General features: G+C 56.3%; 1 protein-coding gene across 5 annotated transcripts in view; it reads right to left on the minus strand.

The window, feature by feature from the left end:
- The window catches only part of TAFA5 (TAFA chemokine like family member 5), a 212,025-nt gene extending 192,836 nt beyond the window's left edge, over positions 1-19,189 (minus strand). For all 5 annotated transcript variants that reach the window (XM_081248788.1, XM_081248790.1, XM_081248787.1 and 2 more), the window contains exon 1: positions 19,019-19,189. In XM_081248788.1, the coding sequence (XP_081104914.1) occupies positions 19,019-19,130 (112 nt within the window). In that variant the 5' untranslated portion in view covers positions 19,131-19,189. The remainder of the gene's footprint in view (positions 1-19,018) is intronic.
- Positions 19,190-20,066: the final 877 nt, after the last annotated feature.

Consider the following 20,066-nt stretch of genomic DNA (forward strand, 5'->3'; position numbering starts at 1 on the left):
GACCCTGGAAGGCACCAGCGAGGAGAACACTCCCACCTCCTGGAAGCCTGAGCCACCCCCGGCCAGGTTGGCCCGAGCAGGAGTCAAAGAGGCCAGGCCATCCACAGGCGCAAAACAAAAGCACCCAGAGGGGTGATGGGGCCCCATGGAGTACCAAGCACAGCACAAGCCCCGAGGCTACCTGTTGATCAGCTCGCCCCCTAGGGGGCGCCCCGGCTGCCCCCAGCTCCCGAGACTCTGCACCTCTGGCTCCCAGATCAGCCCTGCGCTGTGAATTTCAGGGTCCTGGCCACCCCAGCGTGTCACCCCACAACAGATGATAGCAGTGCCCGTGCTGGCCAGGATGTACACAGCAACACCCCCTCCACCCAGGTTAGGGGAGGATGGTCCCTCAGGACTGAGGATTTTCTTCTTTGTTTATAGAATTTTAAGGGTTACATTCCATTTACAGTTATTACAAAACATTGGCTCTATTCCCCGTGTTGTACAATACGTTATTGAGCTTATCTTATACCCAATAGTCTGTACCTCCCCCAACCCCAGCCCTGTAGTGCCCCTCCCCCTCCCCCCTCCCCATTGGTAACCATTAGTTTGTTCTTTATATTCTCTATATATTGGTTTTTTTTAGATTCCACGTAAAAGTGATATCATACAGTATTTGTCTTTCTCTGTCTGGCTTATTTCACTTAATATCCATCCATGTTGCTGCAAATGACAATATTTCATTCACTTTTATGGCTGAATAGTATTCCATTATGTATAAATATACCACATCTTCTTTATCCCTTGGTCTATTGATGGACACTTAAGATGCTTCCATACCTTGGCAATTGTACATAATGCTCCTATGAACATTAGGGTACATGTATCTTTTTGAATTAGTGTTTGTTTTGTTTTTGTTTTTCAGATGTATACCCAGGAGTAGGATTGCTGGGTCATATGGTAGTTCTATTTTTAGTTTTTGAGAAACCTCCACACTGTTTTCCACAGTGGCTGCACAAATTTACATACACCAACAGTGTACCAGGGTTCCCTTTTCTTCACATCCTTGCCAACAATTGTTATTTGTGTTCTTTTTGATGTTAGCCATTCTGACAGGTGTGAGGTGATATCTCATTTTGGTGTTGATTTGAGTTTCCCTGATGATTAGCGATGTTGAGTATCTTTTCATTTGCCTGTTGACCGTCTGCATTTCCTCTTTGGAAAGTTGTCTATACAGTTCTTCTGCCCATTTTTTAATCAGGTTGTTTTTTTGATGTTGAGTTGTAGGAGCTGTTTATAGATATTGGATATTAATCCCTTATTGATCATATCACTTGCAAATATTTTCTCCCGTTCAGTAGGTTGCCTTTTCGTTTTGTCAATGGTTTCCTTTGTTGTACAAAAGCTTTTAGGTTTAATTAGGTCCCATTTGTTTATTTTTGCTTTTATTTCCTTTACTTTAGGAGACGGATCCAAAGAGATCTTGCTGTGATTTATGTCACAGTGTTCTGCCTATGTTTTCCTCTAGGAGTTTTACAGTATCCAGTCTTACATTTAGGTGTTCGATCCTTTTTGAGTTTACATTTGTATATGATGTAGAGAATGTTCTAGTTTCATTTTTTTTACCTGTAGCTGTCCAGTGTTCTCAGCACCACTCATTGAAGAGACTGTCTTTTCTCCATTGTATATTCTTGCCTCCTTTGTCGCAAATTGACCATAAGTATGTGGGTTTATTTCTGGGCTCTCTCTCCTGTTCCACTGATCTATGTGTCTGTTTTTGTGCCAGTACCATGCTGTTTTGATGACTGTAGCTTTGTACTATAGTCTGAAGTCAGGAAGGGTGATTCCTCCAGCTCTGTTCTTTTTTCTCAAGATTGTTTTGGCTATTCTGGGTCTTTTGTGTTTCCATACAAATTTTAAAATTATTTGTTCTAGTTCTGTGAAAACTTCCATTGGTATTTTGATAGGGATTGCATTGAATCTGCAGGCTGCCTTGAGTAGTATGGTCATCTTAACAATATTAATTCTTCCAATCCAAGAACACAGTATATCTTTCCATCTGTTTGTGTCATCTTCAATTTCTTTCATCAGCATCTTATAGTTTTCCACGCACAGGTCTTTTGCCTCCTTAGGTAGGTTTATTCCTAGGTATTTTATTCTTTTGGTTCAATGGTAAATGGGATTGCTTCCTTAATTTCTTTTTCTGGTACTTCATTGTTAGTGTATAGAAATGCAACAGATTTCTGTATATTAATTTTGTAACCTGCAACTTTACCAAAATCATTGATGAGCTCTAGTCATTTTCTGGTAGCATCTTTAGGATTTTCTATGTATAGTATTGTGTCATCTGCAAACAGTGACAGTTTATCTTCTTTTCCAATTTGGATTCCTTTTATTTCTTTTTCTTCTCTCATTTCTGTGGCTAGGGCCTCCAAAACTATGTTGAATAAAAGTGGTGAGTGTGGGCATCCTTGTCTTATTCCTGATCTTAGAGGAAATGCTTTCAGCTTTTCACCACTGAGTATGATTTTGGCTGTGGGTTTGTCCTTTATGGTCTTTATTATGTTGAGGTAAGTTCCCTCTATGCCTACTTTCTGGAGAGTTTTTATCATAAATAGATGTTAAATTTTATAAAAAGCTTTTTCTGCATCTATTGAGATGACCATATGGTTTTTATTTATTCACTTTGTTAATGTGGTGTATCACACTGATCGATTTGCGGATATTGAAAAATGTTTGCACCCCTGGAATAAATCCCACTTGACAGTGGTGTATGATCCTTTTATTGTATTGTTGGAGTCGGTTTGCTAGTATTTTGTTGAGGATTTTTGCAAATATGTTCATCATGTTGGCCTGTAATTTTCTCTTTTTGTGTGTGATATCTTTGATTGGTTTGGTATCAGGGTGATGCTGGCCTCATAGAATGAGTTCGGAAAGTGTTCCTTCCTCTGAAAATTTTTGGAATAGCTTCAGAAGGATAGGTGTTAACTCTTCTCTAAATGTTTCATAGAATTTACCTGTGGAGCCATCTGGTCCTGGACTTTTGTTTGTTGCAAGTTTTAAAATTACTGATTCAACTTTATTACTGGCAATTGGTCAGTTCATATTTTCTATTTCTTCCTGGTTTGGGTCTAGGGGACTGGAGCCTACCCACCAAGTGACCCCCAATAACCACCTTGGGCCCCAGGGCTCAGGGGTGTGCCCCTGCTCAGTGACACTACACAGGCTGTCACACATCCTCACTGGGGAACTAAGTGCCATCTGTGCCACCCCCTGGGGCCTGGAGCTCATGCCTGGTGTCTCCTGGAGACTGTGTCTCCGTGAACCTTTCCCTTTTGCCAATTTAATCTCCTTTCAGTCTAACAAACCATCCCCAAGACTTTCACAGCTTTTCTGAATCTGACAGTGGTCTCACAGACCCTGACCCATCGGCAGCGGCAATGGTCTGCACTGGGTGTGCTTAGGATGACGTTTCTGTAGACATAGTGTCAACGGCCAAGGCTGTCCGGATGCCTTTGGGTAAACGTTCTTCCTCAGTCTCCAGACAGACATCACCATAGCCTGCAGGCAGCGCTCTGCGTGGCGCAGCCCTGGTCAGCCAGATGGTGACCACCCGATTCCACACCCCCATGGGGCAGTAGGTGTTTCACAAGGTTAAAGGCAAGATCCAGAGCTGAAGAGGCCAGCAGCCATGTTCAAATCCCAGCTCATCACACTTGGGGAAGACAGGGAGACACTGTGGGCCTCTGAGACCCTCAGTTTCTTCTTCTATAAAAAGGGAATCATATATCCCATCTCCTGCTGAGAAGACTCAATGCCACAAAGTATGAGAAGTGCCTGGCACCTGACTGGCACCCAGCAGTGGTTCAAGAAATGTCCTCTCGGGGACTTCCCCGGTGGCATAGTGGTTAAGAATCCACCTGCCAATGAAGGGGACATGGGTTCGAACCGTGGTCCGGGAAGATCCCACATGCCGCGGAGCAACTAAGCCCGTGCACCACAACTACTGAGCCTGCGCTCTAGAGCCCACAAACCACAACTGCTGAAGCCTGCGGGCCTAGAGCCTGCACTCCGCAGCAAGAGGAGCCACCACAATGAGAAGCCCGTGCACCACAATGAAGAGTAGCCCCTGCTCGTTCGCTGCAACTGGAGAAAGCCAGCGTTCAGCAATGAAGACCCAATGCAGTCAAAAAAAAAAAAAAAAAAGATTAGGAAAAAAGAATGTCACTGAAACAAAACTTAAAAAAAAAAAAAAAAAAGAAATGTCCTCTCTGGGAGGGCTACAGGCTTTTGTGTGGGTTCCTGAGCACGCAGCATTCCGGATGCAACTGGTTCAATCCCAAAGGCAAATAATGTGTGCCCCACCTGCAGGCAGACATGCCCACAGTGGGGGACAGTGTCCACGACTGCCCTGCCCAGAGAGCTCACAAGGAGGCTTGGGTGGGGTGGGGTATGGAAGGCACCCAAGCACCCAAAGTCTCCCCAGTGCAGACCCTTGGCCGCACCCTGCCAGCTGAAGGGACCCCTGCAGTGGCCTCTGAGATTCCATTCAGGAACCCCACCCTGTGACTGTAGCTCTTTCTCTCCCCCGTCCCCTCCTTCCCTTCCCCACCTCCTTCCCTCCTCCATCCCCTCTTTCTCTCCCCTCTCTTTTTAAAGTTGCGATTAGAACTTAACTTGGAAACAGCAGATATATCATCAGTAGGCTCCCCCAACTTGTCCAGACGCTGAAGTCCAAGACCCACCTGCCCCTCTTGGCGTGGTGTCTGGAGCATCCCGATTCCCCCAAGGCTGGCTGCAAACCTCATCACGGGTCTCCTCTCCAAGCCTCCCAAACCCCTCGGGGCCCCAGAAGACCGCCCGGCTTTGTTTCCACCTCTCCCACCAGGAACCCTGGGTGCGTCCCCTGCCTTCCCTGAGCCTCACTTCCCTCTACAATGAAGAGAAAACAAACACTGAGCTGGGAGGGTTGCCGTGAAGATCTAGGAGGAAGTGGACACGGTTTGCTGGGCGCCTGGCAGGATGTCCATCCACCAGGACTGCAGCTGAGTGACATAGCAGGGCCAGTGCCCACCTCTCCAAGGATGGCCCACGTGGACAGGGAAGCATTACTGCACGGACAAGCCCTGGGGTGACAGCACGTGTCCGTCTGGGCAGCAGATCCAGCCGTGGTCACCAAAGCCCCGAGAGGGGGAGTCTGCCAGGGCTGGGGAATATGGGGGCTTCAACCAGGACCCTGGAGGAAGGATTCCAGAACAACGTGGGGACTCGTGGTGGAACAGGAGTGAGAGGCGCCCCAGAGGGGAGACTCCTGGGGCCAACAAGGCCTTCGTCTGGGTTACAGTTGGGCAGGAAAACAAGGTGCTGGCCACAAGGACCCCGTGGCCTGGACGATCTGTCTCCTTTTGGAACTTTAGTGGATTCAAAAGTTGCTAAAGGCACTTCCGCCACCCAGGTAAAAACACTTGCCAGAGGTAGTCTTCCAAGTCAGGGTCGAACGGGCAGGTCACCCCACATCCACCCCACCCTGTCAGCCAAATCAGCATCAGAGCCTTTTTCGCACACATGCGGAAATGGCTGACGGCAGCAGTAATCCTGGGTTAACTCATCCGCGGCACCTGCTCTTTGCAGGCCCTGACCCAGCCGTCAGGGCCAAGCTGACAATGGGAGGCCCAGGTCCTGCCCCAGAGGGGCTCCCATCCCTGGGTGAACGCAGGGCCACACGGCGTGGAGCTGGCAGGCCCACAGCCCCCCACTTCTGGGGGAGCTCCTGTGAATGGAGACATCCCCACCTTCCAGGTGCGCACAGGTCACAGGAACAAGGCCTGGGCCCTCCCACACGTGGCCACACTCAGCAAACGCTGGCCTGGAGGGCCCTGAGTTCAAGGCCACAAAGCCCTGCAGGGCCTGGGCTGGCTCCTGACCTTCCCACACGGCGTCCACCTGAGTCCCAGGAGAGGACGTGCTAAGGCTTCGGCCACCCTGATGGGAACCTGGCCGGCGAAGGCTCTGGGCACCCAAAGCCAGAGTGGTGTCCCGCCTGGCTCTGGCCATGGGCAAGGCTGTGTGGAGTGTCCGTAATCACAGGTGGCCTGGCCCGCCCCAGGGAACTTTCCCGGCTCCGCGGACTCCCACTAGGGACACTCCAGTATGTGTCACGACTGCTCCATGGCACGGAATCGGCTCCCCTGTTTCTCAGAAGCATTCCACCCCACTGCTAGCCCCAAGAATAGAGCTTGAGCAAACTGGGTATCAGGTTTGAGCGGGCAAATCCAAGCCTGGCGTGACACTGGGAGGAAGATCCCAGGCCCGGCCTGTGTGCAGGAAGCCTCTTCCCCAAGGGTCCTGGCCCCTCCAGCAGGCTCAGCACCCCACATCCTCCAGGTCACAGTGGGTGGGGGCTGACATGCTGAGTGGACAGAGGCCTTTGGGTATCCTGCCCACCTCCCAGGGTCTAACAGACAGAAACCTCCTGACCACCTGAGACAGTGGGGGTGACTGGAGCACCTTGCAAAATCTCTATGACGACAGCGTCCAATGAAGCTGTCTGCATCCTCTCCATACGCACTGGGCTTCGGAGCTGGAGGTGGCCATCGGCCACCCGGCTGTACCACGTGGGCTTCTGCTGCTCCTGTCTTTAAAATCTGTTCCTTTTTCATGCTGGAACCTTAAGGTGAAGATGGGAGCTAAAACAGACTGAACTCTGACCACACTCAGCAAACGCATTTCTGTTGACCATGGAACACTGATTTTGACTAAATCAAAGTCCTTGTAAAGAAGCATGTGGGTTGCCACGTGACAGTGGCCTTTGTCTCACAGGGCCTAAACCTGCCAGAAGGTTTCAGAAGCCCTTGGTGCCCACGTCCAATGTCCCAGATGCTGATGGTGAGAAGTTTTGCTGTTTTCTTAGCTTGAGAGCTCACGTCTCACTGTGGTGGAGTACAGAAACCTCCCCAAGTTCATTAACACACACCTGCTCCCAGGTCTGGGTCCTGACAATTTTTAATGTGTGGAATGCATGTTGTTCGGGCCGACCAGGACGCCAGAGCAAAGGTCTCCGGGGGTCACAATGAGGTGGCTCCCGACAGAGCTGGCCCGACTCAGACGCGTGTTTCCAGACCCAGTGAATTCTGGAAACACATGCCACCCCCGTGGTCATCTCAAGGTGACTGTCTCCCTAGACGGTGCCCCTGCTCTCCCGCACTGAGAGAGCAGAGGCCTCTCCTCTCCAGCTTGCAAACATGGGTGTGACAGGTCCTCCGAAACACAGCCCAGAGGGCCGCCTCTGCCTCCCTGCGGGGTTCACTCCTACGGCCACAGAGCCTAACACAAGCCGGGGAAGAAAAGAGACACGAAAAGAGACACAGGAAGATGCACGGAAGACCCAGCGTGGCTCCGTGGCTGGCCTCCTTCAGCCACTGCAACGAGGACCATAAATTAGCATCAACTGACTAACGCGAGTCCTATCAACCCATTAATGGCATTCAGCTATACCCGGGGAAGTGCTATTAGGTAATGGAACTGCTATGGAGAAAAATAACTTAGAAACAGAGCCAGAGAGAGGCCTCTCCCCTGCATCCAGTGGCATTCAGGGTGGCACGGAGGCATTAGCATTTTAACCGTGGACGCCCTGATAGGAAAGCCCTCCAGAGAACTGTCCGGATACCCCTCCCCAAACCTCCCCAAGGCAATGGGTGTGCTTTAAAACTGCCTTCCTCAACGCTCAGTTAAAATCAGATGCGAGGCAGGTCTTGGGAAACTAGCAACGCCCTGGCCCCCGAGGTCACCCAGGTACCTGACAGCAGGAGACCATGGCCTAGCCCGGCTCCAGCCGACTTGTTCACGGTCCGGTCAAGCAGGCCAGGAAGACTCCGCCGTCACTTCATCATTGGTGGATTTTAGTAACAAGTAGGTAAGCTCAGAGATGTTTGCAATGCTGGTACTGACTTTCCTAAACATCAGGTGAAACCCTCCGAATAGAACTTAGGAGGAAGCGGCCCATCACAGGCCATCAGCAAGGACACCGGGAGAGCCTGCCCAGCTGTATTAATCAGCCCCCCTTGCTGGACATTCAAGACACCAAGACAAGGCAGATGGGGACAACTTGGGGAAGGGGGTGTCCTGAAAAGTTCAGGGCCCTGGCTACCCCGCTCCCATCTCTGCAGGGACTCGATTCTGTCTGTTCTTTTGGAAAACCATTCCGGAGCCATCAGTAAACCATGGGTGCCGTGCTGGGGGCCCTGCCCTGGAGAGGCCCATGCCATGGACCCAGCACGACTGTGACCACGACAGCGAGGGGCTGTGGTGAGTCCACAGCCCCAGACCCGGGGGCACAGAGAGGGGCCATGAGAACGGGGCCACACACCTCCTGCCCAGCCCTCCTCCAGCTCATGCCTGGGCCTCCTGGGGGAGAAAGGAGGCCCTTGCAGAGCCCCCGGCTCTGTCCCCATCCAGGCCCACGACATCCTCCCACCTGCGGACACCACTCACAGCGTGCAGGCCCGGTGGCCAGGCCCGGTGGCCCAGGCTCCGCTGGCCGCCCTGCTAGAACTGTCAGGGCCTGTGAGCCCGGGTCAGAGGGAGAGGGCCTCCTTCATGCGGCGAGTGTTTACGTGCGCCCGTGAGGTGTATCCACCACCTCTCTCCAGCCACAGCCCCGGATCCCTGGGAGGATTCACGGGGGCCAGACGGTGAGGTCAGCAGAGTTCAGCCCTCCGAGGAGCAGCTGTCTCCCCCTGCCCGGCCCCATGTCTGCCCCACCCCGCCCTGGGCACCCCAGGCACCCCCTTCACTAGAGAAATGAGCCTGGACCAGAGGGGTGTTCGGGCGGCCAGAGCATCTCCTGAGCACACTCAGCTGCTGGACCTGGCAGCCAGGGCGGAGGATCTGAGCGCAGGCAAACAGGCCTGGGGGAACCCACGGCTGGGGCAGGAGGCCGGCCCCGGGCGAGGACGCCCCTCGGGTCAATCCGTGCGTTTCCTCCCCAGCAACTCTCCACATAGAACGTGAGCCTGTTCTGCAGGGGGCGGGGGGCGGCCCCAGGATGGAGGCCAAGCAAGCCAGACAGGGGCTGCGGGCTTGAGGCGGCTGGGGGCGGGGTGCGGGGCCTTTCTTTTCTAGTGTCTGTTGGAGCAGAGTTGCTGTACAGGGTTGTGTCAGCTTCTGCTGTACGGCCAAGTGGATCCGTCACGCGTACCCACCTATCCCCTCCGTTTCAGACTCTGTTCCCATACAGGCCATTACAGAGTACTGGGTGGAGTTCCCTGTGTCCTACAGCAGGGTCTTATTAGTTACCTGTTTTATGTATGGTAGTGTGTGTATGTCAGTGTCCCAGTCTCCCAGTTTACCCTCCCCCCTGACCCCTTTTGTAACCATAAGTTTGTTGTCCACATCTGTGACTGTTTCAACAGTGTGGTCTTGAGAGTTCACGGTCACTCTGAACGTCCAGAGGGTGGGTGCAAGGACGGGCTGTGGCCAAGGGGCTGGCCATGGGGGTAGGGCCGAGTGCCTGGCAGCTCTGGAGCCGGGGGCGCCCTAGGCGTCAGGGAGGAGGTCAGAGGGAATGTGCCACCAAAAGAAGAGGCCTTAGGAAGGCAGTGGGCGGGGAAGGCAATGCTGGCCCTTCCGGGCTGTTCCCCTGCCAGGACTCCAAGTGTGAGTCCCCAGCTGTCCTCCACCCTCACCCCGTGCAGGGCGACTGACACACCCACTGCCTGCCCTTGGGCAGAGCTGCTGGGCCCAGGCCCACCCGCTGACCTCCCCCAGCCCTGTCTGCCGTGGGTGCCCTGAGGTACCGTGGCAGGTGGCTCCGGGATGTGGGAGGATGTCAGCCTGGGGAGGGACCACGGGAGGCGGAACCCAGCCCCCGAGTTCACTGCCAGCCGGGTCCCAAGGACTCACTGCTCAATCAGCAAGGTCCTTGCAGGCTCGCTCGGTGTCAGGGAGTGTCCTGATAGGTTTGCTCTCCAGCTCAGCCAGGGCGGAAGCAGGCACAGCAGCAAACCTTCCGCAGTCCCTGATCTGCATGGAGGGCCCCCCACCCCAAGGACGCAGCCGCACGCTCCCTGTGCTCAGGGACACCTGGGCATCAGGCCCAGCTCACTGGGCACCAGGCGGCCTGAGCGACCAACGCCCTCTTTGCAAGTGCACTCGAGGTGTCTGTCCAGCGATATTGCAACTTCCTTGTGTGAACTACAGCGAAATCTCACTGGTCCTTCAGCCCAAGGACCCCAAGTCCAGGTGAGCGTGCGCTGCCCTCTGTCACCCTGGGATGAGCTGGTCCTGGGATCGCAGGTCAAATCCCTGCCAAGTACGAGACTCACTCCATTCTGATCCTCGTGGCGTCTGGGGCCTGGAAAGACCATTAGCGCCATCACCATCAGGTGCAGAGATGGAGGCCCCAACTCAGAAGGGATGCGTGTCTGTGGCGTGTGTACACACGTGCGTGCACAAAAACAGGGACACGGCACGAAGGGACAGGGAAGCGGAAGCAGCCGGCACAGGGAGGGAGCCCTGAGCTCTGTCCCCTCCTGCTCTTCAGTGCCTGGTCCCCAGGCCTGTATCCTCCAGGGAAGCCGCCAGGCCACACCTGTGCATCCCACTTCTCTGGTTAAAAAGGAACCAGTGAGGAAAAGCTCTAGGGATAGTCAAGTCCCCAACCACCCCCATCCCCGCCCTGCCCTGGGCTCACCACCTGGGGTCTCCCGGGACTAGGACTGTGGCGGGGCCGTCAATGGCTTTGGCTCATGACACGCGAGTCTGAGACTGAAGAGCAACATGCAGGCCGGGGCTGGGGGCTGCGGGGAGACCCGCACAAGTGTGCGTGTGCGTGTGTGAGCATGTGCAGGAGTGCTGCCTGATACAGCGGGATGTGCATCTTCACGAGCTGCACCCACACACACAGCAGCACATCCCTGCCGCCCCGCGGTCACAGATGGCATGAGGATGGCGATGGGGTAGGGCTCCCGAGGGAAGGCGGCAACAGGCTGCCCAGGGACTAGAACTCGCTGCCTGTTGGGGAGGGGGGTGGGCAGGGGCACATCCTAAGGCATAGGGGGTCTGCATGCTCCACCTGCCAGCACAGGCCTGCTGACCCCGGGCACCATCCCCGTGCAGGGGCTCCTGGGGCCCAGCCAGGGCCCAGTGACAAGGCTGATGGGCACAGGCTGGAACAGAAAGAGCCTGGCGGAGCCCCATCAGGGATACAGGCAGCAGGCTCTGGCGTCCCCCAAAAAGGACTGAGTAAAGGCAGCTTCCAGGCAGCCAAGGTCCCAAGGGCAGCAGAACTTTTGGAGGGAATGGCGTTTATGAATTTGCTCCAATGGGCTCTAGACAGAAATCTCCGAAATCACGCCTCTTGAAAAGGCGAGCATCATCAAGCCAGTGGGTAGATGACGGACAGGGAGTGGGCTCCCCTGTCCCCGTTGGATCAGGAATGTTTTATTGCCTCTAAATGGCTTTATCACCATCAGCAATAAAGTTACATGTGAGATATGGAGAAATCAGGATGTGGAGAAGAGTCTGAGACCGACCTCAAGCCCTAAGGCTGGTTCCAAGCTCTGGAGACAGAAGTGTGGGGAGACACTGTCCCCTCCCAGCAGACAGACTTTCCCACAGCCCAGCCCATCTGGGCACGACTGGGGAGAGGCACCTGCCAGAGAAGGCGACCGGCTGAATGTCCTCCCACCCCGTGCTGGCTGTTCAGCTACAGACGCGGTCATGAGGTTGTCACGCTGCTGGCACTGAGCCCCAGGACCAGAGTCCCGATTCAACAAAACCAGGAAACGCCAGAACAAGCCTGTGGACTGCAGACCCACAAACTAAATCAGAGGTCCCAAGGATGGGGGGGATTCTACCCCCAGGGGACACACAGCAAGGGCTTGGTTATCACCCCGGGGGGGTGGGGACTACGGGCACCCAGTACGTGGTGGCCAGGGATGCTGCCCAACTCCCCACCATGAGGAAAGTCCACCCTGAAGAGCAATCTGGTCCAAACGTCCACAGTGCTACGGGGAAGAAACCCCAGGGATGTCATGAGGAAGTAAGTATTCAAGGAAAATAAGGATGAAGTAGAAGCTAAGGAAAGGAGGTGAGGCTGACGGGAGGGTCTGGAGAGCTTTCCACTCTGGCAGTGTGAAAGCCTACAAGGACACTTTGAAAACAGTGAACGTTTCATTGAGATTCCACACAGTTTTCTTTTTTCTCCTTTTCAATCAGATGGTGTTAGAACCAGATTTGATGCTCTGGATCCAACAAATTCATTTTTTTCAGAATACATCTCTCCAGCCCCGCCCCCAGTCCTTTGGCCACACCCAGACCCTCAGCCCCACCCCTAGCCCTTAGGCCTTGCCCCCAGACCTTCGGGGCACCCCAAGTCCTTAGGACCCAGACCTTCAGCCCCACCCCGGTCATAGCTCACTGCCCAGGGCGCCAGGATCAACGAGTGTTTTCTCAGAGAATGGGGCAGTCAATGCCCGAAGGCCCAGAGCCGTGACAGCCGGCATCCAGATGAATACACAGAGCGCTGGAGAGGGCAAGGAAGCAGTGCATTCAGGGGAGGCTTCCTGGAAGAGGAGTTCTCCAACACTGGGGGCAGGGCATGTTCTGGAGACCAGTCCAGCTCAGGGTTCCCTTGCTGCATTCAGCAGCACTGTGAGGGAGTTACCGTGAGAGAGACCCCGTGGACAGTGGGGTATCGAAGTGAGTAAGACCAGGACATGCAGAAGAGAACGGGCACACACATCACATTCCCACGAAGGGAGCCCTGGGGTGCCGGCCCCGGGCTGAACTCTGCCAGGCCAGCACAGAGGGATGGAGAGGGCCACCAGGGCAGGAAAGATGGGCTTTGTGAGGCCCTGAGTGACGTGAGCGGGGAGGCGGCGAGATGGGGAGGAGAGGACTGGTGCCGGCTCCATTCTAAGGGAAGCCACATGTGTGGATCTCCCATCGGCCAGCCTGGAGGCAGAGGGGCCACCAAGGACAATGCTGATGTATGCAGGAGGGACTCGGGTGACGGTGGGGAAGACAGACCTGGAGGATGGCTAGGTGTGTTTTGGAGAAGGGCTCACAGGAGGCTGGGCACAGGGACAGAGCTGGAGGCTGCCCTGCAATGCAGAGGCCCTGGCGAAGGCCGGGCAGGGCAAGAGGAGGCTCCAAGGCTGGAAGGGGATTCAGGGCCAGACCCTGGGCTGAGAGGTTGGGGCAGGCGGTGATGTGAGAGAAGGCAGGCAAGGACCCCAGCAGAACAGGGTGCCGGGCCCAGCTGGGTGCCCCCTCCTCTACTGTCTTTGCTTTGTGCTAACCGTCCAGCCCCCCCCACACTGGGACGCAAGCCCAGGAGGCCACGGTCTTGCCCATCTCTGTGTCCCCAGGCTTCCTAATTCCTCATCACGTGAACAAGCTGAGGCACAGACGCCAGGGGCCGCCTCTCCACGGCTCTTGCCTCCAGCACACTTAGAAGGAGGGCCAGGTCCCCAGGTGGGACCCCACAGAGGCCAGCCCCTCCACGGGGGAGGCCGACTCCACAGCAGGTGACACACCAGGGCCCAGGACCTGGAGGCGGGAACATCGTAAGATGAGTGGGGTCTTCCCCAGGGGACATGTCACCAAGCAGCCACTGGCCCACCAGGCCTACACCCACCATTCCCGAGGACGCCGCAGGCACGCCAACTTGGAGCTGGGCCTCCCGAGAGCCAGGAGGACCAGGGGATGCCGGAGGAGTCCCGCCGGCCTAGTTGGAGACAAAAGTGATTCCACACTCGACTCCTGCCAGCCATTGGAATAAATAAGTAAACGTTACAAAGCCTGCGGGAGCCCTCCACCACGTCTGCGGGGTGAAGGAGAGATGGGGCGGCTTGCCCAGATCTGCTGCCAGCTGCCGGGCCGTTTCTGGAAAGCCCAGCCATCAGACAGCTTGTGCTGCCTGCTGGGAGCTTCAGTTAGCGCCACTCCAGGGCCCAGATCTGGAAACCGTGGGGAGGGGGACATGGAAGGAGGAGCAGGCCATTGCTGGACGCTTCACCAGAAGCCGTGGGAGCCCTGGGGCAGCCCGGGCAGCCCGAGCTCGGCTCTGGGGTTCACGGATGGCGTGCAAGGTTGCCTGCAGAAAGGGACACCACCAGGCACTCTCAGCCCCGTGTGCCAGCCCCGGCCCCTGAGAGGACAGCCAGTGACAATCCCCCCAAAAAATAAAATCCAGCAGATCCAGCGGCCAGCCTCCTCTGCCCCCAGCATCCGATCGATCCGTCTCACGCAGGAACCCTGACCCACATCCTCCTCGTCAACCCATCTCCTCCCCAACACTCGGCCGGCACCCACGGCTCTGGGTGACAGGTGGCGTTCTGTAGAGGTCATTAACTCCAGAGCACCACATTTTAATGCAAAAATGAGCCCTTGTAAATCAGCGCAGCTGCGAAGCTATATAAAGAAATGGGGATTTTAATGTTTTGCTTTTCTTCCCATTTCTTGTGCCACATTATCATAACATTTTCCCGTAATCACGCCCATAAAGGTCACCTGAAAATACTTCATGCCACAAAAGCTGATCTCCATATTTCTCCCCGGGATGTCAAGTGGCAGGTCCTGAGCGAGAAATTCCAGGGCGGAATTCAGCCCAGACGCCTGGTACCAAAGACCCGGCCAGCTGAGTTGTGACACACAGCCCCCGTTTGGGGGGCGCTGTCCTCTAGACTCGCTGCAAAGAGTGAGATGCCAGGGGAGTCCTGGAGGGCGTGGCCCCTCCTGGCGGTGTCTGGGTGGGGGTGAGGGGTGTGGGGCTGGGGGGAGCACCAATCAGTCTGGTTGGCTTCCAGGGGCATAACCTCCCCCAGCTCGCCGATCCTTGGGTGTGGAGTTCCACTAATACAAATCCCACAAACAGGCAACCTATCTTTATGTAGTTGAAAGAAACACACAGCACATCTTCTCCGGCCAGAAATTCATCAAATAAAAAACACAGTAGGCGAAAAAAAAAAAAAAAAAGATGAGAAATAAACTTCTGAATGTCATCACTTCATTAAGTTTCCAGTATTTCCAATTTCACCTCTTGGAAAATCCCAGAAATCAAATTTGAACAGCAGGAAAGTGGCATATTCTAATCTCTCCTAAATATGCAATAAATTATATTTATAAGGAAAATGCAGCATCAGAAAGCCTATGCTTCTTTAGTATTCTAATGGATTAAAAAGCAATTCAGAAGTTGTTTGTAATTTCTTCTCGTAGTTGCATGAGGACTATGACATGAGATTTAACTTAAAGCTACTATTCAATTTGGATGAGATTTATTTGAAAAAAAAAAAGTCAAACACAGAGTCACATTGCCTCTCGCACCCTACTCCCTGGTACTTTAAAATATAAGACTTTCCTCCCACCCACCGTTTACATGCCAGGAGCAGCTGTCCACCAAGCCCGTCCAAATAGGAGACGGGCAATCTACGTGAAAGCATAGCCTTCTCGGACTTCGAAATAAACACCGTGCACAAGTGTCAAGTCAAGGCTTAGTGTCCTAAGGCAGCCACTAGATCATCATTCTCTCCACCTCCCTCCCAGTTATTACAGCCAGTATGTTGTCAGCCAGCACAATAGACCGCATCTTCGGGGTCTCGGAGATGAGCCCAGCACACAGGCAAACCACTCTGGTTTCGCCAGAGCCGTCCCACTCCATCCAAGAACCAGGTCCAGGCAGAACTCTCCTCTCCAGATATGCTAAGGGGAAGATGATCTAAATCAGCGTTTTCCAAGCCATGAGGACAGAGGTTTCCCCAGACCAGAAAGAAGGAGAGTTTCAATTTTCTCATCGGAGCTCATCACCTCCCCAAGATAAGTCTTTACCAAGCGTCCATCCCTGATGTAATGGGAACGGACACAGAGATGGAGTATGCATCTCTAAAGAAAGCCATCAAGGGCCCCCTTCCTCTTTCTGTTTCTCCTGTCAATTGTTCCCCAATAGGAGAAAAATGACAAGGCTGTGTCACTATAGCAACTAAGTTAATTGGTGGACTGCAGGTCTTTCTCCAGCCAGAGGGTGGAGCCCATCTCCTTAAATATGAATCTCAGCAGGCGGCAAAGAAGGGAGGGCTTTCATGGGGCCAAGAACAGTAGAACACCCCTAACCGAAAACGAGGCCAAGAAAGATTCCAGTTTTCTTCCAGCAGCGCCAGGAAGTGAACACCTTTTGTGCTGCAGAGAAATGCACAGATTTAATACACAGGATAACTGAATCCTGTATGACGCTTATCAGTCTCCCTAACGAATGATACAAATAGATCTGCTCCAAAACACAGAAACATTTTGGGTAATAAAAATCCTTACTGATAACAAAAACAATTTACAGACATGGATGCTAACTATTCTTCTTCATCCCAGATATACTGGAAAAGAGAATGAAATCACAGGAACTCTTCCATTTGCATTTTATTTGCTTTATCAATTCTAAAAATAAGAAGTTCTTTTTTCTCTAGGACTGATGTTCCAAGCTATCAATTATGATTATGTCTATTTCTTATTTTAGTGCAGTGTTTTAATTCTTCCAAGTGCATATGTCTATTTTGTATATTAGTGAAATGTTTTAATGTCTGCAAGTGCCTTTCTGGTGTAATGGGGTGTGTCCAAAAACGTTATCTTATTGTCAGTTATTCCATTACATGGAGATGGAAACAACCATAAAAATGTGGTTAACCCAAGCTTCTGCTATTAATGATTTCTGCCATTCTGGATGAGACCTTTTTTTTTTTTACCAAATGTCCTCAACCCGGTGGAAGAGCTGTTTCCAGAATGCCAGGGAGGCCTCCGCAAAGCAGCCTGAGTCTCCAGTGGGATCTCGGGTTCCACGAAGTGCCTGAGCAGCGGGCAGGCCCGGACCGCCACCTGGAGCAGGCAGCAGTCTGGCAAAGGTGTGAGTGTCAGGACAGACATAGCGGGTCCCCCTTCAGGTTCAGGAGGTGCTGGGTGGGGGGGTGGAGTGAGCAGAGACTGCACACAGAAGGTGAGAAAGGAAAGGCCCTGGCTGGCGCACCTGGGGTGGGAAGTGTTGAAGCCACAGGGCAGGGTGGAGGTGTCACGTACTTAACAACAATTAGCAGTTCCTCCTCTCCGTACCCGGAGGGCTGCCTCACCAGCCAGCCTGTTGTTGCCGGGTCTTGGCACCAACGATGTTGTCCCCAAAGCCGGGGAGGGACAGCAGCCTGGGGACTTGGGGCACAACAATCCCCTTCCCAAACACTGCTGGATGAGCCCCCCTCCCGTGCTGCCACCAGGAAGTGCATTTAAATGACACCTCCTGGGTGAGCCCCGAGTTTACCTGCCTTTCACCTGTTCCCCATGGCCAAGGAAGCCGGCTGAGGCTCTTCTCTGGAACCCTGGGAACGCTGCCCCAGGGCCCCGAGATGGCCGCGAGGAGCTGGGGAGAGGGCACAGACCTCGCTCAAACCCCTAGAACAGCCCCCTTCGAGGCAGCCAGCGCAGGAACACATTCGGAGGGGCAGGCAGGGTGCAGCCGGGATGGCGGTGCCAGTCTGGGCAGTCGGGCTTGCGGCCCCACGGGGAATCTTCCCGCTCGGAGACCCCTCCCCACGCGTCCCCACGCGTCGCCAGCAACTGCAGCGAAATGCACAACCCGGCTGAGACCAGCAGCACGACTGCTGCTCTGAGCACCGGGTTTCCCCCGCCATTCGAGGAGGATGGGGGGGGGGCTGGGTTGTCCCAGGACTCCGCGACCGCGCGCGCCCCGCGTCTCCATGGCCCGCCACGGTCCCATTTTGGAGAGAGCGAAGGCTCGCGCTGGGAGCTAGGTGGCCGAGGGCTGCGAGGTGGTGGCGGGGAGCGAGGCTCCGCGCCGGCCTCTCTCTCTCCCTCTCCCTCTCTCTCTCTCTCTCTCTCTCTTTTTTTTTTTTTTGGTAAAGAATCCATATTTTTCCATCGCCCATGGCAATTCTCCATGACAGGTGTTGCTCAGCGCCCGTCCTTTCCTCCCGCTGGGATAGGAAGGGACCCGGATCCTGTGCCAGGCGGTCGGCGGGGGAAGCCCACCTGCCCGCGCCATCCCAGCCCGGAGCCTGTGCCCGGGACGCTGACCACTCCCCACTCATCCAGCCAGCCGCGAACCCGTGTCCGGAGCATTGACCATCCACCCCCACCGCAGTCCCTAGGCTGTGCCCAGCGTCCCACCAGCCTCCATTCCCCCAGCCCCCAGCCTGTGACCCGGGCGCAGCCCACCCCGACACACCCAGACAGATCCCGACCCTGCTCCCGTTCCCCCAGCCCCCAGCCTGTGCCCCGGGTGCCCGCCAGCCCGCGCCACCCCAGCCCCGAGCCCGTGGCCCCGCGCCAGACCCACTGGTTCACCGGCTCGGGTCCCCGGACCCTACTCGCGAAATGCCGGCGGAAGCGGCGAGCCCTCTCCGGGCACCCCAGCCCTCACTTCTTTTTTAGGAAAGCGCCGGCGAGCCTGCTTCCTGGGAAGGCAGAAGCTCCAGCCGCACGTCCTAGCCCGAGCCCCGCTCCTGCCCCAGGCACCCCGTTCCGGACTCGGCCGCCGCGTCCCCCGCACGTCCCCCGCCGGAGTGTCGCCAGCGGAAAGCTCAGGGCAAGGCGCTCCACCGACAGCCCAGGCAGCGCTGCCCGCCCGCCCCGGACCTGCCGCCGCCGCCGGAGCGCGCGGCTCGGCTCGGCCGGGAAGCCGCCGGCTCGGATCGGATCGCGGGCCTGGGCCGAGAGTGGCGGCGGCACGCCGGGCAGCCGCGGGCATCGCCGCGCAGGGACGCGCCGCGCCACCCGGGGCCTGGTGCCCGGGCCCTGCCCCAGAGTCGGAGGAGGGAGGCTCAGCGGTGGCGCCGGCCTCCGAAGTGCCGGCCCCTCTCCCTCCCGGCCCAGCGCAGGACCGGCGGGGACCCGGGGGACGGCGCGCCCCGAGCTCGCAACTCCGCACGGACTCCGGGCGGCCCGCGGGGCGCCCCGCCGGAGCCGCGGCCCGGGAACGGGGAACGGGGGCCGGGGCCGGGACCGGAGAGCCGGCCGAGGACCCGGGCCGCGCGGTACTCACTGCAGTAGGCGATGAGCAGGCTGGCCAGGATCATGAACGCCCAAAAAGTTGAGGACATGCTGGGCAGGGCGGTCGCATCTTGCCGGCTGCTGGTCCTGGGCGATGGCGCCATTGAAGCCGCGGCGCCCGCGCGGGGGGCAGCAGCGCGTCTCAGCAGCCGGCCCTGCCCGCGCCCCCGCGCCGGCCTCCACGTGCGGGCCCCGCGCGCGCCATCCTCCTCCTCCGCCGCCGCCGCCGCCGCCGCCGCGCCCGGGCTCCGGCCCACTGCGCCCTGCGCCGGCCCGCCCCGCGCCGCGCCCGCGCCCGCGCCCGTGCCCGCCGAGCCCGGGGACGCCGGCCCTGCCGCTCTGGGCGTCGCTGCGCGCCAGGGCTCGGCGCGCCGGCCACCAATGCGAGAGGCGCCCCCGATGCGCGTGCCCGGAGCCGCGGGGGCCCCGCGGGGGCCCCGGTGCTGGCTGGGGAGGCCGGCGGCGGCGGAGCGGACGAAGCGCCGGAACCGCGCCTCTGGATGGCGACAGAGACGGCGCGGCGCGCCCGCGGCCTGGGCACCTCGCGTGGGGGACGGGCCGGCCAGCGTGAAGTTTGTGGACTGGGGCTGTGTGGCCCTTAGGCCCTCGGCGCCTACATCCTTTCCCCGCCCCTGCCTGCAACGCTGGGTCCCAGACCTTGCCTGGGCTGGGGTTACCGGAGTTTATTCCAAGTATAGGGGGCTTTGGACCCTTTCCGCGGATGGGCCTTGTCATCCCTGTTCTGGGTTTTTTGTTGGCGTCCTCAAACCCCTGGAGAGCACAGCCTTGGACCCGCGCACAGTCAGCTGAGCACCCAGGAAAGGCTGCTCCTTTCCCCAGGCCGGGCACTGCCAGGCCAGGACAGACGTCCAGGAGCCCTGTCCTCGGCCCCTCTGCAGGACCTCCACCTCTGCCTACTGTCCTGGCCTTGGTGAGCCGTCTCCGTGCGCACCATTCACAAGACTCCAGTCTTGTGTCTCTAAATTCCCCACTTCGGACTGGTCTCCTGTGTTAATGCCGAGGATGGAGAAAGTGCGTCC

The sequence above is a fragment of the Mesoplodon bidens genome (genome assembly GCF_964165515.1).
Source record: "Mesoplodon bidens genome assembly, chromosome: 11".
Classification (NCBI taxonomy): Eukaryota; Metazoa; Chordata; class Mammalia; order Artiodactyla; family Ziphiidae; genus Mesoplodon; species Mesoplodon bidens.